The sequence below is a fragment of the Cydia pomonella genome, chromosome 9 (genome assembly GCF_033807575.1).
Source record: "Cydia pomonella isolate Wapato2018A chromosome 9, ilCydPomo1, whole genome shotgun sequence".
NCBI lineage: Eukaryota > Metazoa > Arthropoda > Insecta > Lepidoptera > Tortricidae > Cydia > Cydia pomonella.
This window is the reverse complement of record NC_084711.1, coordinates 16,033,627-16,061,060: the sequence shown is the minus strand read 5'-3', so window position 1 is coordinate 16,061,060 and position 27,434 is coordinate 16,033,627. Positions and strand designations below refer to the sequence as shown.

Genomic DNA, 27,434 nt, shown 5'->3' with positions numbered 1-27,434 from the left:
ACGCGAGCGGTATAGGTATAGATTTATTTAATCTCTTGGAAAAACTATCGTTGAAGTACAACCCCGTCATTTTTCTATATTCGTCAAGTAATATTGTGACGTAAGTACGAGTATACCCATGTTAGAGCATAATACCGAACTGTGTCAACATTACACATTCATCAGTCTGCGTGGCTCCTGCTATCTACAAACTTTTAAATGCTGTTCCTAAATACACTACTTCGTACGAAATTTCTTTAGTTTTCTATTTGTCCACCGGAAAACACAATTTTGTAAACCCGCAATTCGCTACCCAGAAAATGACGTATAAGCGCGACGCAAACGCACCACACAAGATAACTCCAAATCATTTATAAGGACTCGACTTCGACCGTGAAGATTCATAAACAATACTGACGAGTAATAGTAAGCACGCATCAGAAGATAGTAGTAAAAACAACAATGACGAAGCTTATAGTATTGTTGTTTGTGCCGGCCCTTGTCTTCACAAATGCAAGGCATATACATCCCCATGGAGATCCCCATGCAAGTCATCAAGCTGTAGACGAGTTATGTGAGCATGGTGCTAAGAAAGCTTTAAAAACTGTGCCGATTAAAGATGAATACATCAATGTGGAGGTAATAGAGGTACGTATACCTTATACATTATAATCATTTTAGTTTAATTTAACAACCTAACTGATTTGCCTTCTAGGGAGGACAGTTAAGTTAGTTATAACTTAATTGCATAAAAAATGAACATCTAGTATTTTTGCTTTCTTCAAACTATTACTATCAGTATTTTGAAGTTTTTAAATATACCATTAAATTTTCAATATCTTAGGACAATCCCTTGAGCACCATAATTGTGTTATTTGAAATAAGACTACGAAAAGCTAAACTTAGGCTGAGGCAAAAAGGATATTGATCTAAAAAACAACCGACTTGTTTTGTTTACAGGAAATTCCACGCAACATTAAACCGAATCGCTTCATGCCACTGAACAACCAGATCTTCTTTATGGGTCAAATGCCTTGTCCAGAGGAGGGCTTCAAGCGGGACTATTTGGGTATCTGCAGGGAAGTCTGGGACTAATCGGATCAGGATCTTCTTAGTTTGTTCACCGAAAATAACACATAATGACATGACGGCCAAATTAACACTGGAATCGGCACCATGTACCTATACTTTCAATCTTTTGGGCATTGTTCAAGTCATCATTTACCGCGAAATTTTTTAGAAACAATAATAAATTCATGCCCAGTGGTTTGATCCAGGTACTCTAAATATAAGGTGCTCTATATTAATGTGATACTAGTCATAAGATTTAGTTATAGAGTCTTGTTCGTGTATCATGGACACGGCAAAAATAGGTAATATAAGTTGTAAGTAATTTAGTGCAATATAGATCGTGTCATTCACGAAGACACGTGCCTTGATTCTTATTGTCATGTTATTAACGGTTAGATATGACAAATCTGCGCGTCTTCGTGGATGACGCGAACTATAATTCTGCCACATGACTGAGACGCCAACGTATTTACGAACGTTTGATACAACGGTTGGCATAACAACAAACAACTCCATTCGCACGGCGTTTCAGTCCAGCGGCAAACCTAGACTTTGATGTTCGATAAGATATCCTACAAAGGCTAAAAATACTTTATCACGTCCCGTAGAGATAAAAATTTATGAAGTGCAATGGAATATTTTATAGTTCTTCAATGAATGTAAAGAGTGCTTATTGATTAAGTATAATAATAAATGTGATCGTGCAACACAAATACAGGAATTTATTTTAACTTAATAAACAAGCGACCATAAAAGTCGATTTACCTAAAGATTACGTTTACAATATTCAAAATTAAATACTTTTACAAAAATTTCATCACAGTTTAATTTTAGACGCGCATTATAACTTGAGAAACAAGCTTTTGATTTTATAATCCAACATCCAATCCAATGCAATGTCTCTACCGTTATTTTCCCTCTGTTTTGTTTCAAGAAGTTTATACTATTTTAAAAACTCACGTTTGTAGGATCGCAATTCAACGCTTAACAAAACGACTGTAACTTTGAGACATCCCAACTGCCAGGCTGTCACATTGAATAAGGTTTTAGTGTAGGGTTACATGAGTGACGCCGGTGGCAGGGTAACGGCGCCGTGCCCGGACAGAGGCGACGGCATGGACGCGACACCCCTGATCCACGCCTCCCGCTCGCAGCAGAACGACTCCACATTGTTGAGGGCTCGCATGTAGATAGTTGTAACACCACCTGGACAATCATAGGAAACGAGATTAATATTCAAAGCATAGCTCGCGAAGTTTCAGTACAAGTGATTAAGCTAGTTTCAAGTTTCAAGTTCAAGTTCAAGTTTCTTTATTTGGCCAAGTAACAACAGAACGTTACATCTAGCATGTCAAAATACAGGTCATTGCTAAAACTAATCATGCAATGTCTTATTAGGTATATAGGTAGACAAAATTATATAAATCAAAATATATTAAATGGTAAATGATCAAATACATCAATATAATACAGTATGAAAGCACCTACTAGCTAGAATTAGAGTTGGTAAGAACTCGAGTTATTTGAAGAACTCCAGTCGTTATAACGCGATTCTGCGCTTAAAAAACTTCCGAGTCTTTTAAGTCCCGAGTTCGAGTCCTTTATTGAGTTTTTGCAACTTATCATAAAAGGACTCGAATTTTCGAATAAAGACTTCGTAATTTTTTCAATAGGAAAATTATATATTTTTAATGATTTGTGCATACCCCATGAATTAAATGTGGAGCCGATACCTTTTTGAGAACTTTTGTACATAATTTGAGTTATCTTCAAAGGGCTCAAGTCTTTATAAAAGATATCTCGATAAGGACTCAAGTTTCGACTAGAGTCATAAAAACTGAGTGGAGTCTTAAAGCTGAGGACTCAACCGACTTCAGTCTTAACCAACACTAGGTACACTATTGTCATGTCTGGAAACTTCTTCGGATATAGATATCCTTGTATGCGCTATGCCCTGTTCCGGGTTGCCCGATCACATTGTTGTTTTGAATGTTATTAGGCCTATCAGTAAAACACCTTGAACAGATAAATTTACGGGTGGTGGTATCAATCAACTTTTAAAACAAGTAGTGGAAAAATAATTCTGGACATAATTATTGTTCCTCTGTAAGATATAAGTAGGGTCATTATCAGCTTACATTCGCAATGTTAATGGTGTGATGTTTCAGTCAATATGCAATATACTTTGCAATAAAAGTAGGAATAGGTACACGGTGTTTTTTTTAAAGTCCGTGAATTTCAAGGGTGCATTCCTAAGCTTAAATCAAGAAACTTTCTCAAAGAAACCGGTATTCCAATTAACTCCATTTTGGAGATAACCAATGATTTAGTGAGCGTGTAAACTTGCCTTAAGGCCTTACATATTCATTAGTATTTTAGTATGAGTTTTTACATTCGCTTCTAAATGCAAGTTTATCTCGGAAGATTGATATTCAAAATGTCATTGTTTTCAATGTATGGTGGATTAAAAATAATAATGCCCGTGTTACAACAATACTATTACATTAATTATTTTTTACGAAAAAATAAGTACTATGCCATTCAGTTTCCATAAATGTACTTAGCCATATCCCGAAGTTAACGGCGTTTAAAAAAACACCGTGTATAAGCAGGCAATATGTTCAAATAAGCGCATGGAGGTTATTTGAACAGTTCGTCCTCTTAACTATTTCTGCTGCTGACTAAATATTATCTAGTATTCTATGACTATTTCTCACCAATTATGATCATCTGCGTGCCAAGGTACGCGAGGGCGTGCCCGTGGCGCGGAATGGACATTTCTGTCTGCTGCTTCCAGCTGCGCGACTTCCAATCCCAGTAGTCTATAGCACCGACACTGCTTGCAGTTTTCTCCTAAAATACAATAGATGTCATACCTGTACCCTGTACTACAGAAAAAAAGTGACCATATTCTTCACTGATCGAGGCCGGAGTGGCGTCTTCAGCTCCGGTCATAGCCCGTGGAGGATATGGTCACTTTTTATGTAGTATGTATGCCATCTATTTCAGTTCATAAAATTACAGCGACTTCTACAGCAGGTTTCTCCTGCCAACAGGATCTTGTAAATGTTAGCGAGTGTTTGTTGTAAGCCTTTAAACCTTTAAATAAAATATTTCTTTTTTTCAACAGGGTACCTTTAAATAAACCTAATTTGTAGGCCTCAACCTAATATAAAACAACAAAATAAGTAAATCTTCCTCACAAAAACTTTGCATGAACTCACCCTCTCGGACACTTTGCCGGCGCCTCCGACGAGGTACAATTTGTCGTTCATGGCGAACAGCGTGGAGAAGCACCGCGGAAACCGCAAGTCGTAAATAGCCGTCCACCTCAAAATTGTATCAAATTAATGTTGACATATATAAAATTATATTTGATTCTCTTAGAGATTGTTTGTACGAGCTGCAAACTTGGAAAATCAGTCTCATAAATTTTTGGTTCAGATCGACATGTGTGTTAAGCCCTTATTTTCATTGTCTTAATATGTAATTGTATATTACATATTAAGTCAATGAAAATTATGTATGCGTAAACATTTTGTTGCCGTTCCTAGAATGGCAATTATTACCAATTTGATAAGCCTATATGAGACCTAACCCGTGAACTGTACAAGGATGCGGTGAAGGTTGAATGGGTTGATGGACGCGATGGATCCCCTGAAGCTGTCCTGAGCTTCCACTGTCCCGATTCCACGGTTAGAAACATATGACTGGCAAGAGTGGGTATACTACTAATTAAACAAACTGCTTTGGCTCAGCGATCCAAAAAGAATCTTGGGCTCCGAAACCAGAGAACGCCACCTGTCCCGATCCAGCGCGGTTTCCTGCCATGTATTGGCATGGCCAAATATAGACATCAGGTAGAATGTAACAGGTAGTCAATCTTACTGGTTAGTTTCTGAGTTGTAGCACTCAACGACCTTGCAGACGGGCCGCTTCTTGTCGCCGGTCATGCCGCCAGCGACCCAGATGTACTCTCGGTACTTGGCGGCTGCAGCCGCCATGCGAGCTACACTCATCGAGCGCACCTCGCTCCAGAAGCCTGTGGCCGGGTCGAACTTCTCCACCGAGCGGAGAACTCTGCACAATGATTGCAAGCTTATATGCTAATTTACATAATAAATATGTACAAATTATTGTGAGAATGCTGACAATAGTACGAGTAATAGCAGTCTTACTGTGAGTAAAAAGGAAATCTGAAAGATGTTCGCAATGTTGTAAAAATGGTGCTTGTAACAGGTTCTACTATGGTTGAGTTTATTATTGAAGCAATTGAAGCATCTGTCTTTGTCTGAGTCCGGGCTCTTTTAACAAGCCCTGGGAGACAGGTTCGAATGGCAAAACAATGGACACTACTACCGGCACCGGCCTGCTGCGCTCTTCGACTAGTTCGTTTTTTTTATTTTATTATTTAATTTCCAAAAGAATGGTATAATCGCCAAACGATACGCCTTTTGGCCGCCATTGATTTGATATAAAGTCAGAGCATTTCGTGCCCCACGCGCTGCGATTTGGTATGTTATGCGGGTTGTTTACGTGCAATTTGTGGCTTGGCGCTGATGACACTTTTATACTTCATTGGCATGGCGGTCAAAAGGTTAACGAAGATTCGCCAAACGTTTGACGGCAAATATGTTACCCGTACGTGGTCTGAAAATTACCTCCCCTTTTTATCCTGTCCTCCTATGGCATACAGAGCCATTTTGTGGACGACGAGGCCAAAGTTCTTCCTAGGCACGGCGAGGCCGGACTCGCTGAACCAGGCCCTAGTGACCGGCTCGAAGCTCCACACAGTAGACACCACTACTGATTTGCCGCGCGTGTCGTCGTCTCGAGGGTCTGACCCACCTGAAAATGATGGGTAAGACTGACGAAATATATTTGACAGTTAACAAATAAACATTTAAAACTTTTGCGTTGTAACACATAATATTATCGGATCAATCGTGATTTATTTTGTTACCTTTATTGGTAAATAAAGCTATATGGAGTTGGCTTTTTAATAAACTTACGTCATAAAAACAATATTGAAAGTTTCATTGGCATCTCGGATAGAGTGGCTCTACTAAATCTAAATATACACGGCAACAAAATGTCGCTTATACAAGTCTACGCTCCCACAGAAGCAGCAAGCGAAGAAGATATCGAGCTTTTTTATGCAAACTTGTATGAAGCCATGGACCTAGCACACAACTCGTATATAATTATGGGTGACTTTAACGCAAAAATAGGCCAACCCAAACCTGATGAATATCTGATAATGAAATCAAACGGATATGGTGAAAGAAATCAAAGAGGACAGCGGCTTATCGACTTCGCTATCGAAAACAAAATGTCAATTTTAAATACATATTTCAAAAGAAAACCAAAACGAAGATGGACATGGCGTTCACCTAGTGGTGAATATAAGAACGAAATCGATTACATTTTGTCAAACAGACCTGCTACGGCACAAAACGTGGAAGTATTAAATCTCAACTTTTCTTCAGATCATCGACCTGTTAGAGCAACAATTATACTATCAAATATAAAAAAGAGCCGAGTTGGTTTTAAAAATAACCAAAAGTCTACATTGAAAAATGAAGAGGATATAACCAGATACAAAGAATGCATCTCGTCACACTTACCAAACCTAATGGGACCTCAAATAAATGTTTCAGTACAAACATATCACGATAAAATACTTAATGCTATCACTCAAAGCCTTCACGACGCTCGAATACCAAATCAAGATACAAATAAAAAGCACAAAATTTTGTCCGAGAGTACTCTAGCACTAATGAAGAGGAGACATGTAGTGCAAAATACTAAAAACAAAAATAGATCTATGAAAAATGAACTTTCGGCGTTATACAAATTAATAAGCAAGCGCATAAAATACGACTACGCAAGATACAGATCTGATACCATCGAGAAGCATCTGGTACAGGCAGGTAGCTCAAAAAAGGCTTACAAGGAACTACGAACAAACAAGATATGGATCGATGGTTTAAATAGGGACGGAAAAATCATAAATAGTCGAAATGATGTAATAGGAATAGCAACCGCATTCTACAAAAATCTGTATAGCGCCCAGGAGTCAGATAACACCGGTCATAAGGACACTCAGAGTATGGACCTAACTTCAATGAAATGTGCACCATTCGTCATCACCGAGGTTGTCAACGCAATAAATAGATTAAAAACAAATAAAAGCCCTGGTTCAGATAACATCACCAATGAAGCGATTAAATCGGTCTCTACATTACTGGCCCAACCGTTAACGCACCTTTTCAACCGCATTCTAGAAACTCAAGAAACACCGTCACAATGGTCTGAATCAGATATAATACTAATTTATAAAAAGGGAGACCCATGCGACATTTCAAATTATAGGCCAATAAGCTTATTGCCATGTGTATACAAGTTATTCTCCTCTCTCATAAACCAAAGAATAGGCACCACACTAGAAGCAGAGCAACCGGTGGAACAGGCAGGATTTAGGAAAGAATACTCGACTATAGACCATATTCACACTCTGGAATTATTGATTGAAAAATATCAAGAGAGAAAGAGACCTCTATACGTCGCCTACATAGACTATAAAAAAGCATTTGATACCGTATCACATGCTAGTATCTGGACCACGCTAAAAGAGCAGGGAGTGAAGGACGGGTATATACAGTTAATCAAAAATGTCTACAGTAACAACACGGCTCGAGTAAAATTGGAAAGATACGGTCCAGCCTTCTCTATTAGAAGAGGGGTAAGACAAGGCGATCCGATCTCCCCCAAGCTCTTCATTGCCATCCTAGAGTCGATCATAAGAAAGCTTAATTGGAAAAACTGCGGCCTAAACATAGACGGAAACTACTTGAGTCACCTGCGATTTGCAGATGACTTGGTGCTTCTATCGGAATCAAGCGCGCAAATAAAACGCATGATCCATTCACTAAACACAGCAAGCAAAGAAGTAGGCTTAGATATGAACCTCACTAAAACAATGCTAATGACAAACAGCACGGCTAAGACGATATCGGTAGACAACGAAAAACTGATCTTTACGGAGAAATACACATACTTGGGAAAGCAAATCAGCTTCGGAAAAGAGAGCAACGACGAGGAAATAGAGAGGCGTATTCAACATACTTGGAACAAATATTGGAGTCTGAAGGAGATTTTCAAAAGCAATATGCCGATAAAAATTAAAACGCAAGTAATGTCGTCCTGCCTTTTACCATGCTTAACATATGCTTGCCAGACCTGGAAGTACACAGCAAAAATAAAGAAAAAAATTGTCACGTGTCAACGAGGCCTGGAGAGAAGCATGCTAAATATTAAAAAAATCCAAAAAATACGGCACTCTGAAATAAGAAACATATCAAAAGCTATAGATGCTCTAAAATATGCCAAAAAGCTAAAATGGAAATGGGCCGGGCATGTAGCACGACTGACAGACGGCCGATGGACCCTAAGAGTGACATCGTGGAAAGGCCCACGTGGGAAACGCGGTAACGGAAGACCGCGAACAAGATGGGCGGACGAGATAAATAAAATAGCTGGTCCAAACTGGATGCAAATAGCCCAGAACAGAGCGAAATGGGCATCTTTGGAGGAGGCCTTCACCTGCGGAGGGGTTCTTGCACTTTAAATACTATTAGTCTAAAAAAAAAAAAAAAGAAAATTTGTGTTATTCATAAATCTAGAGTTAATGTTTTTTTTTAGCTATGGCAAAATGTATAGTCTTAGTTTGCAGGAAATAAAAGGCTTTTTTTTTTTTTTTTTTTTTTTTTTTATTATTGGTAAATATCAAATTATAAGAATACAAATTTGAACCCACTATATTGATATTTTCGTCATAAATCATATCCTGTCTGCCAAGGGGCAGCTACAAAATGCACTTACTGCAACGTGGATTCGTGTTAGTAGTCAATTTAATATCAGGTGATTTTTTTCATTCTACCAGCCCAAGCCAAGAATTTCACCCAATATTAGCTATAATATATCGAACTCAAATTTTCATTTATTACTTAAAACCTACCTACGAGTACTGTACAAATCCTCGTTCGCCATACGAGCCGTTAAATGTTATCCAAGGGTAGTTAATTATAATAATAAAAAAAAATTACTAATCAATTATAGAAATCTAAATTAGTTTAGAAAACATTTCATACCAACGAGATAAACTCTTCCTCGCAGGAAAGCGACTGAATGGTGATGTCTCGGCTCTGGGAGCTCTCCGACGATATCCCAAGTGTTAGTTACTGGGTCAAACCTGTATTCAGACAACTAAGATTATTTAACTTTTGTCAATTTGACAGCTACAGTTAGACCAAGCTAAATTAGCAGCGATTTTAATAGCCCAGACTAAATGACATGGCGCTGTACGGTTCTGTATATTATGCGGTAATTCTGATTGTCAAAAGTTGACGTCTGTCACTTCAGTGACCACAACACAACATGTATGGCGCAGTACAACGCCATCTGACTCGGCTGACATTGAACTAGGGGGCATGTTATTCTTAGACTTTAATTCTCCATGATAATCGATAACTCTCTGGCATTGTAAACGTCTATTCTCATCAGTCTCATCACTACACAAAGACGTTTTTATGACAAAATGAAATATACACAGACATGTCCGTTATCGATGTTACTTTAACGTTACCTATAGGTATTTTTTTACATTGTAAGTATAACTCATAATTCATTTATTGATTACTTTTGTGGGTTTACAATAGGTCTTATAACTAGAAAACAGTATGTTTACCACAAACCCTGTCAGGGCACTGCATTATTATGTACTTATAAAATAAAAAAGTTTTATGCAATATCTATACAACAACAAGAAGAAGATAGTTACCGCGAAATCCACAACATGTTCGATATCTTCTTTAATATATTGGTAGTTTTCTATTCTTTTGGCAATGTATACAACAGTTTGTTTTTATTTTTAGTTACTAAATTAAATGTAATAAAGATACTATATACCTACCGATTTGTAATTGATTTGTATTCTTGAAATTTCTCGTTTTAATTATTAATCTGTGACTGACTTATCGGTAACAGATTAATCTATGTTTAATTTTTTCAGACACTCTTTTTTGCCACAAAAACTTTTATTTCTGCTCATAACTTTTGACATACACTCATCAGAAATTTCCAGCACAAGGCGGAAAATGTTACGTAAGTTACATATAGGTCTCGGAATGTACGTAAATGCGAAATAATTATTGACAATATGTTGTTTATAGCTTCACTCACTGCAGAAGTGCATTGCCACTTTATGAATGAATTCTATCCATAATGTGTCCATGCAATTTTTCAGCTATCTGCACATAGGAACATTAAAATCGTGAGAATATTTGTGCATATTCTCTGTAGTTATTCTTTTTTATTAAAGAGCATGAATCCATTTTGTTACTTAGGTTTCGTTTTTAGGATTACCTAAATATGTCCTTCCCAGTATTTCTCCCGAGGCCATAATTAGCATGAGGGTCAATGCCACCAAACACTAACACGGTCTCTCTGGTGTAGTTGAACAGAGAACCATCGGCAGTGTATATCTTATTAGTTGGTCCTAGGATCGATGTTGATAACTTATTCCTGAAAGTGAAATGTTTCGAGTTAAATACCTTATCATTAAAAAATATATAATAAATAGGTTACAATAGATGGATGATAAAATTATGTTGTATGTACCGTAAACTACTACTACTTTGAATCGCAGGGACACATTGATCATTTATTTTTGAGAAATAGTGTGTTAATTTTTTAAAGCAAGCTTAAGAATTTTTTGGTGTGATTGGCAACCTCAACAGAAATACATGATAAAAGCGTTCAGAAACCAATTCCATTTATTTAGAAATCAATGATCCATCTTTCCCTGCGGTTCATACCCCGTAATCCCGGTAAGTAATTTACCGGTATTTACTCGTATTGTTAATATTGTTATGTGGTGTGTGTATTTGTGTATGTGTATTATAGTGATTTGCGGTCTCGAAATCGAAAGTAGAAAAAATAATACAAAAATCAAAATATAACCAGCATCATGAAAATTAAAAATACGGCACCCACATATTCTTCCTTGCCAAAGATTCCTTGGATTGGTTGAAGAGCGAAATAGTTGGACTTGTGTTGTTCTGTCGCCCCGGCGCCGGCGCATTTGGTGTTGCTGAAGCTCTCTGAGCACTTGACGACGCCGCCTCTGTCTGCGCCCTACAAATACTCGTAATTGAATGGGAAATGCAAGATCCATGAAATGATTATTTGAACTCGGAATCTAGTATCACTTTTCCAAATCTCATGGCAACTCCAACTTAGTTAGCCGAGTTTATTCCATGCTACTTTAGGATGCTAACAAGTAAGCGCAGAGACCACCTAATAGTTTCATTCATACTTTTTTACAAGTTAAAACTTATTAACATTTCATAGTTCTGTCATAGTCATAGACAGTATGTATGTAGGTATGTATGTATGTATGCTTTATTGCATATATATAGTTCGTGTCATCCACGATGCCTATAAACGTAGTCCTCATTTTCCTCTTTGGATATTCACATTATTGAAAATATTTGAAACAATTTGTTGTATATCAACCACAACTATGCCCCTACGTTTGACTTTTTCGAATTTTGAATTATAATAAGAGTTGGAGCATTTAAAAATTTCTATGAATCTGTTTCGCTCCTAATTTTATACAATAATCATAAATCATAGCTATGGTTAATATACATCAATTATGTAAAAATATTTTTCATAATATCAATATCTAGAGAGGAAAATGGGGACTATGTTTGTATGGCGAAGCGGCCGTCCCCTTTCGTCTTAAAACATGGCATTATGAGTCATGGCACGCGTCTTCGTGAATGACACGACCTAAGCAAGTTGCAAAAGTCCCTTTATAAAGAATTCATTAATTCATTCATAAAGTCGGTATGCAGTGGGTGGGTAAACTTGGTACTAATTCAGCTTATGTACATAGAAAAATAAAAGCGAGAAAGGCAGTTACAGAGTTACAGAGTAAATAAAGAAAGTTCTATTTACTTGGTGCCGGCCATAGCAGCTGTGGCAGCAGCCAAGTAGGCTGCTGCTGCGCTCGGACGTCTCTCATAGCGCTGTAAAAAAGGAAGTCCACTAAAATACCAAATAATGAACCCTATTTACACGACTATAATTTTGGAATGAAATGGAACGGTATTCTAGAACTGGTCAATAAACTGTAACGTCAAGTAAAGCTTGGTCTTATGAAGTCAAAACAATAGAAGAAACATTAAATAGCTTACCAGCAATATGTGTTCAGAGTCGCTAGTCTCACTCTGGTTGGTGTTGAGTTCTTCGATGGAGTCTTTCTCGGGCAGCTCGAATGCCTGTTCTCGCTGTTTTTGCGACTGCTGTAAAGTAATCCTTTATCATAAGTCATGTGTTTGTCTCGTCGTGCAGGTGCATATTATGCATAGTATCTAATAAAATGGAGACAAAAATCCAGGTTCAATAAACCGATCTAAGCGATAAAAGAAATGGTAACCAATTTCTATGGGACAATTCAGGAGTTTTAAGCTACTTATTATTACTCAAAATCTAGGTATAACTGTCGGTATTTTGAGGAGGAGACATAAAACATATACAATCAATTGGGCGCCTTCTCCTTTTTCGAAGTCGGTTAAATATGCACTTTAAAGGCACTTTAATAAAATAGATTACCTACTAACGTCATGACCAGCCGTCCGCCTCAAACTATAAATACAAGGTTTAAAATAAATAAATAATATTAAAAAAAATGTTACATTATCTTGTTCCAACAGGCACATCTGAATCTGTTGCAGTTGCGGACGGTGCGCGGGCAGGTGGAATTTACTTTGTACAGTTCGTTTTCGATCCTATAGTAAAAAAAAAACAGAAAAAAATATACAGACTTAGATTAAAATAAATGTTCACGTAATTCTTCGTACTTCTATTGTTTAATTACAAACTATCGTGTAGTGGTCAATACCCATGAACAAATAAGTAATTTTAAAATTGTAAAAGAACATACAAGGTTCTTCATATTTAACTGTGGGTGCGGTATTATTTTGGTATATTTGGAAAATTATGAATATATTCATCAACGATAGGTATTTCGTAAAATGGATGATAATTTGTTACAAGTGACACTAACCTCTCCTGCCTGCTCGCTCCTGCCGTGCAGCACATTCCTCATCCTCTTCATCTGCATCGCCAGGTCTTCGTCGCGAGGAGCGGTCGACGGCGACTCGCCCGGCGGACTACGGTCTTTATTCTATAATTTTGTATACGTGGTTCATGTTCTTCTTATTTCGAAAATCGACAAAGTACATTTTTAGTTTCTAATTTCCTATTTTTTTTCTATTTTAAAAAATTATGCATCGGTATTACAGATATTTTGCAATTGTAGTACCTATTAGTGAATTTAAATGAACACATGCGAAAATAACACGTGAAGTTTACCTAAGGTTGCGGTTAGAACGCGAAAATGATATAAAATTGAATAGTCGAAAAAGAGACTGACCTCGATTTAGATACAGACAGACAGACAGAAAGAGGCGTCACAGCTTTACTTGATGGTGCATAGAGGCAACATATTCTTTGGCATGGTATTATGTGCATCCAATGTTAACCATTAAGATAAATAAATAGATAATCTGTTTATTTGTTTGCCACAATACACACAGAAAATACAAAAAAGAAAAATACAAAATCAAATAAGAGACACACAGATTTTTACAAAATAGAAATGGAAAGAAAAAATACTAATAAATATGTTCCATTAATATAAAAGCAAAAGGGTTCTGACTCAGTATTACGCTTTATCCTTTGGGAGAAGCACTGCTATTCTGCCTGGACCAGATCACGTCAACAAAGAATTAGTGGAAAAGATGTAATAGTCAAAAGTCACTCGTGGTACTCACCTAAAACGAGTACCGATAAGTAAATAACTTGTTTATGTGTTAGGCATCTGTTAAGGGTCTACCTTTCTTTGATCCATAAAGAATTCGCTCATAGGAAACTTTTCCTTGTCTCCAGTGAATCCTTTCAGCGTTGTTGGCAGAGGCAAGTCAAGTTTCGGTCTTCGCGAGTCCATTTTATCAGCGTCCATACCGCGAAGACTGCCTACATAAACATGTTCTGTTTAAAACTGTTCAGCTGTGGATTGCTATCGCAAAATATACAGGCTGTTAAATTTTTAGTACAATCTTTAGATACAATTACAGTTTGTGCGGAAAGAGTCGTAGAATGCATGGGTTCCCTTACATTCCACGAATCATCTCTTTCCGCACAAACTCTAATTTAGAAGTGCTCATATGCATAGGCTCACGTTATTTATGAGTAAGCTAGACCACTAAAAATATTCGGACTATTTAGAAGTTGAGATTTATGATCGATTCACACATTGTGTGTTTTGTTTAATTGACGAGTAAATGGGGCCTAAGTAGTCAAATTATCCACATACAAAATCAACTGCTGAGAATGATAAATTCTAGATGGAAAAATTTACCTAATGTATTTGAATTTTATGCGTTAATAGACTAGATATAGATACCGGGCATGTCATCATTCCTCCGCGGTGGTTGCATGAGGGCCATCTGCTGGTAAACTTGGTCTTTGGGCGCCATGAACTGTTCAAGGTATTTCAGAAAGTCCTTGAACGTGACATGATTCTGTAATGGTGATTATGATTATACATATTTATTTAAATGTTAAATTGATATATACCTATGCCTAAGAAGCTACTACATTCCTCACCTACGTGTGCATTTTTAGCACTTATACAATTTTTTGCAACATTAAATATTAAATCAAAATTGTATTTACATCTGTCGAATATCCTAATCTGATATATCTAAGTGAGCTGGTAAAACCGGATAGACTTTAAAGGTTCTTGACCGCATCGCGCATTTAGAGACTAAAAGTCATACAAAGGTTTGCGAAATCGGTCTTTTTTTAAAGATAATGATAAAAGACAAGTCTTGGGAAAATTTGTTTCTGTAATACTAATAACTTAGCGGAACACGCCTTTTTGGCCACTATGTTACTTGGTTTAGACATGCCTACTAAATAGATATACCTATATTAAAGTTTCAAGCAAACTCGCAATTTTTATCTGTAAATAAATAAATAAAACCTAACTTAATCGTTGTTTTTTTCGTCAAGGTGTAAAAAGAAATAACGTGTAGTGTGCAGAAAACGCAAAAAAAAAAAACAATTTGATCAAAACTCATTTTTCTTTGCTCCTATAATGACCTCATGAATGCGTGGTTAAAATCTTTACGGTTTTACCAGCCCACACTCTAAATATACCTATATCGAAAATTAGAATCCACAACAATGACAAGTTGTAATGGATTCCGTGAAATTTTAAAGGTTTGTCATAAATAGACACCGATTAAGATAAGAGTTAAAGTTTTTAGGACAAAACACAGTATTGTTCTGAGAAATTAATGTTTTGGGGCCAGTCATGTAAGTAAATAATAGATAAATACTGCGGTTTATTGGGTATTGTTTACCAATTAGCTGTTAACAAATCTAACGACAGACATGCTTGGTTTTCCTTATTGACGTGCTTTGTTGATTTAGTACCTACTTATTAGAACTTGCGTCAACACATAATTCTCCCTATCGGGTCATACGTAGGGATTGCAAACCGGATTGATTTTCAATCCGGCCGGATCCGGCCGGATTTTGGCCATAACCCGGCCGGATCCGGCCGGACCGGATCCGGTTTGGTATAGGGATATCAAAATTAATTAAATGACATATTTTTAGTTTTTTGCGTAATAGTTATTCCTAAATCTATAATTTGAAGTTAATAAATAACTTCTTAACAATAAAATAACCCTTAGTAGTAAAAAGTGTGACCTTGTCAATATCACTTAAAACCCAAATATGAAATCGGTCATTTATTATATATAACCATTCACAAGTGCTCAAATTTTCGTTTACAATTATAAATTTGATTAGTTTCCAAAGCCCGGTAATGGGACGTGGGGTGGGAATTGGAACTCCTTGAAATGACAAGTTTTCGTAACTGTTCCTTGATTGAATTCTTTGTAACGTTGACATCCATTCTAGTAAGAAAATAAGATATTTTACTATTAACCAAAATGATATTCAATTTTACCTCATTTTTTGCCCAAGAAAGTAGTAGTCTAAAAATTACCTTTTTTATTTACAGAAAAGTATATTGGTAAATTATAGGGAATGGAACACGACACGACGATCTCATACGAAAAATAATAGAGTGTAGGATTGAAATCCATCGCGGAAAGGGACTCCTTAAGAAAAGTTACATGGATTAAATATAGAATTGGCTAGACGTAGAGTAGCATGTACCATTAAGGAAATTGCATAAGATGGATGAAATTGTAAATACAAAAGATTCTCTCTCAGTTTTGAATAGAAAATAAACAATATTTTATCATATATATATAAAATCGAAGTAAACTAAAGATTATCAATGTTATCATTTCATTTCATACATTCATTTTCAATACAAACTTTCAATCTTATATTCATTCACACATGTAACACATATTGATTAGCCCAGCTCTAGTCGGTTGAGTACCGCCGACTTAATCCTGCTCATTTGTTTACTTTTAATCTCCTATCACAACATTATGACACTCTTTTCTTCTCTTTAGCATAAATTACAAATGCCTTCCATGGCATCTCCATCGTTTAATTTTTCCTTTTATTACAGTATTTATGTAATCGTCGTATCGTGCCACCAACATGAAAGGCAACTTCTGTTCCCAGTCATCGTCATAATAAATATATTTTTATTTAACTAAATTTAAACTTTTTCATTCGTTTTATGCTCTGTTTAAGTTTATACCTCTCATCCGTCGCCTTTTCCTCATCTAAACCGCACAGTGCGTGCTGTAGTTAGGCATTTTTTTTATTTGACCGGATCCGGTAGCTCCTGAAAAGTGCCGGATCCGGCCGGATTACCGGATCCGCCGGACCGGATTGCAATCCCTAGTCATACGTTGCGTACGCGTGTAAATGATCATGTAGCTGAGGATTCGTATAGTAATTCTTCTGCTAGCAATAAGATCATACTTGCAAAATGATTAAAAGAGTAAATTTTTCATGTACATGTTCCGACACACTGCCAGCTTTTTATATATTATCGGATTTATTATAAGTTGTATGGGAAAATGTCACGTGCAACTCTCTTATTTTTTAGATCGAATAAGTTAATAAAATACGCCAAGTTTTGTAATTTTATCTAAACCACAAAGGGGCTCCTCTAGAGTTGTGGTTGAGCCCCCCATGTAATTGAGATAAAAAATACAAAAGTGGGCATATTTTATCATATTTACAGGTGTAATAATATAAAGGGGTGGGCAATATATCGTCAGATCATTTTGTATGAATACCACTCATTGATATACATACCTACATACAGCACGTAAGCGTTATTGCATGGAAGTTTAAATAACGCCTTGAAATTTGAATAATATTTTGTTTACCGTTTCTTCCCCAATCCAATTCCTTTCAGCTGGTTCCGTGAGACCAAGAACATCTATCCAATGGTAGTAGTTCTTAGAGTTGTTGCCGTACCAGTATTTTATGATGACGTAGCTGTAAGCAGAACATCACTCATATATATATATATATATATTATTTTTCTGAACACACACAATTGAGTTGTTTACGCCAACGGCTTCCAATAATATGATGAATTGATTTCTCAAGATTACAAACAATTATCACTTTGATGCTACCAGTAACCCACTCCCACCCACTTACTCCAGCCATTATGAAGTTAGTTCTCAAAAAATTCCTTGTGATTCATTACCCAATCTTTTTTTAAATGAAATTATTACTTCAAAACTAATAGAGTGGCACGTGCTCCCTGACACAATTTCTTACTAAATTTACAAGGTAAGTAATTATGTAAAAGTGGAAACAGGATCGCAACGGATTAATGAAAAAAATGGTACACGTATGAACCCAATTGTTGCCGGATGTATGCTGGATTATGGCAGCGAGGTGGGTTGGTAAGTAATAATAAACTATGTATTTCACTCAACGTATTTCAAAATTTTCTTAGTTAAAAAATACTCGACTAGTCTTTACGTGACTTACACAAACTCGTCATCAACCATCTGCTGTAGGTCTAGATCGTTAACGATCTCTAGAATCTTAGCGTTGTCGGGATTTCGCTTGATATCGACGAGCTGCCAGGGCGAGATAAAGCCGAAACGCACACAGCGCATCACGTCGGCAGCATGCTGCTGCCGCTCCGGCCAGTCGCCGTGCAGCCATCACACTCCAGCCATTAATTAAGAAGAGAGATAAACTCACGCAAGTCCATCGTCGACCATCTGCTGAACGTCAGGATCGTTGACGATCTCCAGAATTTCAGCGTTGTCGGGATTCCGTTTGATATCGACGAGCTGCCACGGCGAGATGAGGCCGAAACGCACGCAGCGCATCACGTCTGCTGCGTGCCGTCGCCGCTCCGGCCAGTCGCCGTGCAGCCATCGCACTCCAGCCATTAGGACTTCTATCTCACTGTGAGACAATTGTTTAGGTTAGGTTAGTTTGGCTATAACCGATATCAGGATATTTGTGTCAAAAAAGGCAAACAGATAAAACTTGAACGACTTGCGTGTTTTGAATTGGTGATAGGAATTTTAGGAAATTAGAAATCCCATTGACTACAGAATTTATTCTGTATCCCATTTATTTTTATTGTACCTATTCAATAACTCTTCTCAACGTCATGTTAAGATACTTTGCTAAGACACTTTATTTACTAGGAAATTCCACATACCTGGTGACGCAGATGTAATTAGATCTTAAGAAAATTAAGATCTCATCCAATTCTAGAGCAAAGAAATCTCTCGATGCCACCAAAGGTAGGAAAAACCTTTGAACCCGTGGTACCTGTGGGCCATTATTAAATAAATAAATATTATAGGAAATTTATACACATATTGACTAAACCCCACAGTAACCTCAAGAAGGCTTGTGTTGTGGGTACTCAACTACTCAGACAATGATATATATAATAATATACATACACATAGAAAACACCCAAGACTTAGCAACAATTATCTGTGCCCATCACACAAACAAATGTCCTTACCGGGATTCGAACCCTGGACCATCGGCTTCACTAGGCCAGACTGGTCGCCAAATGATTGGATTAAAAAGTAAACCAATAACAACGATCAAATTCAAACAATTAGGTAGACAGGGGTATCCAAATAAGGATTAACTGTTTGTCCCAGGAGTGCACATATTCAGTTACATTACAAACTCGAAGTTTGATACCTGCTATTTTAATAAAAACTTTAACAACTTCATTCATTTAGACTAAGCTCTAAGTTAGTTTAAAACTTATGTGTAAGTTAGTATTAAGAATAAATTAATAGTTTAAAAAACACTAGAAAAACACGCTTTTATAGGTGCAAGTAAAAAAAAAACCTGATCGTGTTCAAAGTCCATTACGTGACCTTTTTCACAAGTGCAAACACGACTATGATACGATATTCCATCTTGGAATGCCAGTGCCTATCTTCCGGCTTCATCATCAGACCTTGAAACCTAATCGTGGTCATAGTTCATTACAAGACTTTTCTAACAAATCCAAACACAGCTATGATACGATGTTCCATCATGAAGTTCCAGTTCATATCTTCCGGCTCCACCATCAGATCAGTTCGACAGTACCTACCATTTTATTGGATTGTCATCAGAACTACATACAGCTGCCAATTTTCATGACGCTACGATCCTTGGAAGATGGTTAAATTAGTTACCTTAGATTCCATTACATAGTTACATACAGGTCGACCTAATAAAAGCGTGTTAAAAATTGTCATAACCTACCAGGGTGCCATGTGATCCTATTCATTATTGTATTAACTACTTGTACCATGGTTTGCAATAAACGCGATTATCATTATTTATTATAAAATAACCAATATTACCATTAAATCCATGACTTCCTTGATGCCTTTAGCCCGCGCTTCTCGAAACAACGCAAACGCTGTATCTTCATTTATCAACGACTCGTTAGCAATAAACGCCCAACATTGGTCTTCCAAATCTAGTGATCATAATTGTTAAGAGGAAAGAGGTCGGCCGATTGTCCATACAACCGTAGTCCCCATTTCCCTTCTGGATATTGACTTTATGGAAAATATTTTTACATAATTTGATGTATATTAACCATAGCTATGCCCTTTAGCTGTGGTTGATATACAACAAATTGAGTCGAAATATTTTTAATAATTAACATAATTACATATATCCAGAGAGGAAAATGAGGACTACGTTTGTATGAAGGCGATTCGTCTTAACCAAGGGATGAAAGGCACCGAAATGATGCCTTTCACTTAAGTTAAACGCTCTACTTTTTATTTCGAATGCGAGGAAAGTAAAATATATGGTGTATTATAAAACATGACTAAGTATAAACTTAAATAGATGAAGTATATAAGGTACTTTGAATCAACAATTTAGGTAAAAGTATCAGAAAGAAGTTAAACATCATAATGGCAAGTGACCAACAATAGTTATTTGTTTTACAAGGGGGCAAAGTTGTTGTTTAACCGCTCGTGCTAAAATTGATACCCGAGCAAGCGAAGGATTCCAAAATCGAACCAAAAGCGTAGAGAGTGGTTCGAGAAGTGGAATCTTGAGCGTCGCGAGGGAACTTTACTTCCGTGTGAAACACAGCATTTTTCACCACACCAACGTGAGCAAATACTAAATATGAAATATCAAAAAAAAAAACAAACCTAATCAACGTTATAAAAAAATAACATTCAAAATCATCATTTAAAAGTCAATTCTACTAGTTTCCTTATGTTAAGGAAACAACTCAAAATTTGCATCTGATTACTTTGCTCTACATGTGGATAAAATGCAGATTTTTCATTAGTTGTTGAACAATCAAGAAGGCCTTTACCAGTTGGTGTGGTGAAAGTCCATTTAAAACCAAATTTCAATTCGTTATTAATCTTATCATACAAAAATTAAGAAAAACGCACTAGGAATATAAAATGCTGTTGTGCAGAAAATCGTTTTTACACACTTCATGGAACAACAATGACCCACTTTCAAAGTATGAGAATTGAAAAATATATTGTTTCATTGTGTATTCTTACAAATATACACATTGAAACAAAAACAACTGCTTTGTAGATGAAGCAGAACTAACCTTTAAATGTAAACTATCACCATTTTTTTAAAGTGGGGAGATCGGGTATGGTAATGGATTTTTAGTTAAAGCGCTACGTGTGCGTTATTTTGGCCCTGCCAGGGTCCATTCATTCTTCTCTACTTTGCACCATTTTGGGCGTCCTCTTTCGTACGCCCATTTTAGCTCAAGTCGACTTTTCGCATATTTTATCTTACGTCCATTGCCAGTGTGGAAGTATAAAAAGAAACATATATAAAAAGAATCTACGTAACCTTTAATAGCCAGAAACTGTGCTGCGCAATATAGTGCCAGTATATTTTCCCGTTTAAGTACCCTGTTGCTTTCCGGTCCGCTGAAAATCATCCATTCATATAACGTCTGAAAGGCCTGTGGCGTGACGCGAGCCTGCAATAAACCCATTGGTATCAACAGTGCACTTTTCTGATAACGTTAGGGGGTCTCCACACTAATTGACCTGGAAGCGTAACTAAGCCGGTCAGAGCAGAAAATTGCGAGGTTATAAAAAATGAGTCAAATGCTGTTGGTAGTATTGACTGAATAAAATATTGTCCCGTCGTACCTACTATTTTCTGTGGAGTTTCCAATCCGTATTGGTCTAGTGCTAGGATTATAGACTAAACCCTCTTAGAAATGTTGATGTACTCTATTGGCGGGTTATGATGATGATTATGTCACAGATTTTGATTGACACACTTGACGTCATCTAAACATGTCTAATAACTTACATATGTCAATAGATATCGGAAAAGCTTCAGTGTAAAGCCGCCGACTTCATCCGAAAGCGGCCATTCATATTCATACATTGTGCTCGACTAAATGTATGAACGACCTTGACTTGGCGCTCGCTGCGCCAAGTGCCGCTTGCATCCAGTCCGCGGGCTCATAGTATATTATAGTTATAGTTACTCATAAGTTATTATAGGCTCAAATCGTTTCCGAATCGTTAAGGCCCCGTGTCACATTTCCATATTATTGCGACTGATGCAGTCGCATTTCGTTCTCTACGGAGTATTAACGATTGGAATCTTGTCTACGCATCCAGGGGTCGTATCGATAAAGATACTAGAACAAGGCCTCAATATTGCTAATGAAAGTTTTGGCAAAGGTACTATGCTCTAAAAAAACCGCTACGTTTTTTCAAAAACTGCTGAACTTACTGCATCTTAAGTGTGGTAACTCTCTTACTTGTCTATACAAAACTTACCGCTGGCAGTGTTATATCCTTTTGCGTGTTAGCATTGAAAAACGCCGAATACACTTGTAATACTATGTGATGACAGTGGAACTCCTCATCGCCGATATGTATTATTGCGTCGGTGTTGCTAAAATTACATTTGTACGATTATCGATATATTTGATCAGTAGAATGGCTATAAATTGATAAGTTTACAACTTTACAGGCAGGGAAATATACCTTTTACTGTATTACGTCATCAGATGACTAGTAAACCGACTAAAAATATTTGATGTTTGGGTTTTTTTTACACTGAACAATTATTATCAAGCAGAAACATATAATTGTATTGCAATTATAGGTATTAATGAAGGGAAATTACTAAGCTCAATTGATTTATACATTATGTTTCACTTTATTAAATTTCATTAAAAAAATTGCAAAGTTGGTTACGTTTTATAGTCCGCAATGTAACTAAAATTGCCATGTGAACTCGCGCGCCGTCTAATAAGCCCTTCCTCGCGTTGTCCCGTTATTTTTTGCCACGGCTCATCAGAGCCTGAGATCCGCTTGGCAACCTACCTAAAAACATTCTCCTTCCCGACAAAAATCCGTATCACACAGACAAGAGTTTAAATAATCTTACACATAGTTATGTACACGTCGATAGAACTCCTGAAAGAGGTCCTGTTTCTTGGGTAACTGGACTCGCAGCCAGTCCACGGGCTCGAACTGAGTGAAGCCGAGGCTCTCCAAGTTCTTGCCATTTTCATGATTCACTTCGGACAGTTTCGGCTTGCCACCACATTCGCTGTGGCATGTGCCCGGTGGCTGGAAGTGGACTTGAAGTTGATATATTTGGATTGTGGATCAACCTGATCTCGCATCCTTGATAACTGAGGGTTTACCGCGAAAACCGATAATCGAAGTTTCGTTATCTGCATTTCTATCGCTTGAGAAAGAGGTAGAGATGCAGTTAACAAAATTTCCCGGTAGGTCCTCCTGGGACCGTTTCATGAAAGTTTGTAATCGGTCAGGCAAAACCCTTATTTTATTCCTTTCATCAGAAATAATATTCTTCTTAGTGCTTACTTCTACTATTACGAAAATGTCAATAAGAATAGGGCCAGTACTGCGGTTTCATGCACACGAATTCGAGCCAATCGTGCAGTCTAACGCTACAACGCGATTGGTACGAGTAGATGACTTCACATCACTGGCGCGATTCGTTTCAACTAGTCGCGGTAAACTGCACGATTGGCTCGAATCCGTGAGTGACAGACGAACTAGCACCACGCTTAGTGCCAGTTAGGCCCGTCTTTAAATATATGTCAATGGAAACGGGCCCTATTGAGGGGCACATTAGTGTTAAGTGGGCTCGGACCTTATAGTTTGTATTTTTCCTTTGCTCGTCTAGCAATAGGTTAAAACTTATTTTTTGAGCAAACACAACATACCCATTGTAGTCATTTGGATTCATCCATAAAAAAAACCATATACGATAAGATTCGAATTGATACAAATGAACGGACTCTGTCGCATACTAAGACAAAGCATAATTAAATAAAACACTAACGTCGTTGATTTCGCTGTCATCATCCGGTTCGCCGGCTGCTTTTCCTTCAAATTTAACTTTTACTTTAGCCTGAGTAGGATCTGCTAAAAGAACTCCCACGGTCGAAGACTGAAATACTACCTGTATACAAAATAAAATCACAAAAATATTAAATACCTACTCTCCACTAAAAGTTTACATTATTGGATTTCTTACACTCGTCAGATATCCAACAATAAGCAATAAGTACAGTATAGGTACCTAAATAGTCATGCGAGCATATACTTCTTTGGACTAGACGTCACGCTATAAATGATCTATATTTTATTTATTTTGGCTTATTTATATTCTGGAAATATGATACTAATATTAAGTAAAAGTTTTGCTCCCTGTAAAATAAATATTAGTAAAGTCGAGTTCACAAACATCTTTACCAGCCAACTTTCCAAAAATATATTTACACGCTTCCAAGACACTGACAATAAAGTCTTGTAAATTTATATTTTAGCTTAAAATCGACCTTATGAGATATTGGTATAATATTTTAAAAATCTGAATACGCCTCCAGCTTTAGATAGCAAATATTATTTATTTAAAATGTTGATGATAAACCAGGGAGGAGAAACTGCAGCTTTCGGACTTTCTCGGCTCCATTCGGCTCAGCATTGCTCCGAGCAATTATTAGGGTTGGCACAACTTGACGTGCTCAACCACAGATAAGATAATAACTTGAATTTTGACAACCCTAAATATCCGATAGGTAATAGGGATAGTGCCATGCATTAGAAAGGGACGGCATGATTTTGTAGGGAGTTTATTTTCTGTACGATTGTACTATTACTTATTCTGTGATAGTACCTGATTGGATTGCACCTTTAGATTACCACTCGGAGTGCTTTTGAAGGGAAACATTGGGCGCCTATAGGCATCATGGTCAGAACTCTCCGCGCTGAAACATAACCATAACTAATCATCGGCAGTAACAAATATTTATTTTTAATTAAATATGTGACGAATTAGTTAGTTACTTCTGGCATTCTTAATATGTATATCTAAGTATACCAATAGTAATTGTGCATAAAACTTTCGGAAATTAGTAAGGTTGTATAATTATTAGTTAGTTACATACGAGTACCTACTATTTATTGTACCTACTATACAGTGTGTGTCTTTCATAACGACATTGGTTTTAAGTAACGATAATTTAAAGTGCTGTTAACAGTTTTATCAAAAGAATATAACGATTACCTTTTAGAATTAAGAGTAATTAATTTAAAAAAAAATCTCGAGCAGCAATGTAATGCAAACATTTATTTGACGTTTCAGAGAGGAAGAGCTAGTTTCGTTTCCATTTAAATTCGATCAAAACATTAAAGTAACTCGGAACTGTTGCCGACGTTAACTTATTTACTGAATTATTCACTACTAGAAAACACTGCAATTTAAAACATACGCGATTTTGACCACACTAGCACAACAAATTTACATCAACAAATTTTTCTGTGTCTTAGCCACCACATTTATGAATCGCATTATTCACCGAACTAGACTGATATCAAAAATCACTGCACATACATTTATTATCACTTCTTAAAAATCACATTACCTAGTTCAAACATGCTTATTAAATTTATTAGGAATGTCTGTGTTGATCAACAAACTCGATGTTATCTTGACACTTCAACCCAATCAATGTGAAGTTATCAATCGGTACTTAAACAAAACAATTATCTGATTCCGCCTTCTTAGTTAACACAAAGTTACCTACTTACATCAATCTTTTGACTGCACTGGCTGGTATGACAAGATGCAGGTAGGTTGACGTAAAATATTTAGGTGACTTTTTTCATGAAATTGTCATGTCATAATTTTCTTGCCAAAATGCCACGACCATCGCCTTATACCTCGCAAGAATTAGCGGATATGATTCTAAAGTATGGCGAAGCTATGCAAGATGCTAGACTAGCGTTAACATTATATCGGGAGCAATTTCCAAATCATCGAATTCCGCAAAACCCCAGAGTCATAGTCGGTGCATTGCAGCGTGTCCGGGAAGATATGCCCATTACTGGGAGAATCCAACCGTTGGCAAACGTCTTCATGTTCGTAATGAAGAAATTATACTGGAACATTTTGCTGAAAATCCAGAATGCAGTACAAGAAATGCCGGGCGACATTTTCAAATGAAGCACAAAACAGTTCACAGGATTCTCAAAAAAAAAACTTGCAGCATCCTTACAAATTTTTGAAGGCACACGCAATATTGCCTAGGGATTTGCTGCCACGTTTAACATTTTGTCGCTGGCTATTGAACAAACACAATACCGACCACCAATTTACCTCAAGAGTAATATGGACTGATGAGAGTACTTTTACTCGGAACGGCGTGTGGAATCAGAGAAATACACACTATTGGGCAAGAGTAAATCCTCGTGTACTAAGAGAGACCGGTCATCAATACCGATGGGCTGTAAACGTCTGGGCAGCCATTCATGGTGACCGTATAATAGGTCCAGTATTTATCGACGGAAATCTCAATGGCGAAAAATTCCTGGAATTGCTTAGTGGTCCATTGACTAATTATTTCAACTCGTTGCGAGAAGAAGCACGGGAGCTGACTTGGTTGCAAATGGACGGACGGAGCTCCGGCACATTCATCAGTTCGCGTGCGTAATCATTTGAACTTAATGTTTGGAAACCACTGGCTCGGTAGATTTGGGCCTCGACGTTGGCCGGCCCGTTCACCGGACCTCACGATGTTAGATTTTTTTTATGGGGGGCCATAAAAAACGAAGTGTATTCGAAACCACAAATATCTGTTGAAGATCTTCGGAACAGAATAACTGACGCGTTTCAAAAACTGCAGCAGAACACTAATTTTGAAAGCGTACATCAGTCTCTCATACGCCGATGCAACACTTGCATCGAAATGCAAGGACGTCACATCAAACATCGTTATCTTCGACGAGTGAATCGCAGAGATTGATTTTATTTTTTTAAATAAAAACTAACACAACTTTTTAATCTTTTTTATTTTTAATCGAACTTTGACCCAGAAACACTTGCGTAGTTTCTCCTCAAGCAACTTTTGTGAGTGAGAAAGAGAGGAGAACCTTCGCAAAGTGTTTCGCGATAGCAGAGCGGTTAAGTCCTTTTCTTACGAACAAGGTCACATGTCATGATTTTTGACGGTCTTGTCAATCAAAAGTGTCACCGACATGTACGATGTAGGTAATTGTAATAGGTGTCAGGATGTCACTAAGAGCGAAATTTCAATGAAATCACATGTCAATTGTTAAGTTTAATTTATTACTGATACATTGCGTGGCCAATTAATTTGTATGAAAATTTTTATTTTTTATTTTTTAACTAAATAATGCTAATTTCAGTTCATTAGGACTTACACATTCAGCCCTTAAAATTAGTGTCGGTATGAAAGACACACACTGTATATTCGACGACCGGTTTGGCCTAGT

At 37.0% G+C, this 27,434-nt stretch overlaps 2 protein-coding genes across 3 annotated transcripts in view; one reads left to right on the top strand and one right to left on the bottom strand.

Moving 5' to 3' along the window:
* The first annotated feature begins 371 nt into the window (after positions 1-371).
* Positions 372-1,763, top strand: LOC133521504 (uncharacterized). The gene is made up of 2 exons (XM_061856508.1): positions 372-627; positions 940-1,763. The coding sequence occupies exons 1-2, from the start codon at positions 442-444 to the stop codon at positions 1,072-1,074; spliced, it is 321 nt and encodes a 106-aa protein (XP_061712492.1). The 5' UTR covers positions 372-441; the 3' UTR covers positions 1,075-1,763.
* Positions 1,750-27,434, bottom strand: part of LOC133521482 (uncharacterized) — a 32,264-nt gene continuing 6,579 nt past the window's right edge. Inside the window, exons 6-28 of one of the 2 annotated variants that reach the window (XM_061856470.1) lie at positions 24,817-24,907; positions 23,980-24,099; positions 23,050-23,234; positions 22,434-22,551; positions 21,481-21,613; positions 19,992-20,110; positions 18,830-18,942; positions 18,358-18,567; positions 17,520-17,631; positions 14,588-14,705; positions 14,018-14,157; positions 13,187-13,306; positions 12,816-12,908; positions 12,315-12,422; positions 12,076-12,146; positions 11,107-11,247; positions 10,477-10,635; positions 9,204-9,304; positions 5,712-5,898; positions 4,939-5,130; positions 4,275-4,380; positions 3,768-3,903; positions 1,750-2,256 (exon numbers count right to left, since the gene is read on the bottom strand). In XM_061856470.1, coding sequence (XP_061712454.1) covers positions 2,108-2,256; positions 3,768-3,903; positions 4,275-4,380; positions 4,939-5,130; positions 5,712-5,898; positions 9,204-9,304; positions 10,477-10,635; positions 11,107-11,247; positions 12,076-12,146; positions 12,315-12,422; positions 12,816-12,908; positions 13,187-13,306; positions 14,018-14,157; positions 14,588-14,705; positions 17,520-17,631; positions 18,358-18,567; positions 18,830-18,942; positions 19,992-20,110; positions 21,481-21,613; positions 22,434-22,551; positions 23,050-23,234; positions 23,980-24,099; positions 24,817-24,907 — 3,022 coding nt within the window. In that variant the 3' untranslated portion in view covers positions 1,750-2,107. The remainder of the gene's footprint in view (positions 2,257-3,767; positions 3,904-4,274; positions 4,381-4,938; positions 5,131-5,711; positions 5,899-9,203; positions 9,305-10,476; positions 10,636-11,106; positions 11,248-12,075; positions 12,147-12,314; positions 12,423-12,815; positions 12,909-13,186; positions 13,307-14,017; positions 14,158-14,587; positions 14,706-17,519; positions 17,632-18,357; positions 18,568-18,829; positions 18,943-19,991; positions 20,111-21,480; positions 21,614-22,433; positions 22,552-23,049; positions 23,235-23,979; positions 24,100-24,816; positions 24,908-27,434) is intronic. The other variant, XM_061856471.1, reaches the window with a different exon arrangement.

Bases quoted from the DNA above. Each gene is read 5' to 3' on its own strand.
- LOC133521504 (XM_061856508.1), top strand. From the start codon at position 442: ATGACGAAGCTTATAGTATTGTTGTTTGTGCCGGCCCTTGTCTTCACA. The intron at 628-939 runs GTACGTATACCT...TTTTGTTTACAG, and splicing joins TCAATGTGGAGGTAATAGAG to GAAATTCCACGCAACATTAA.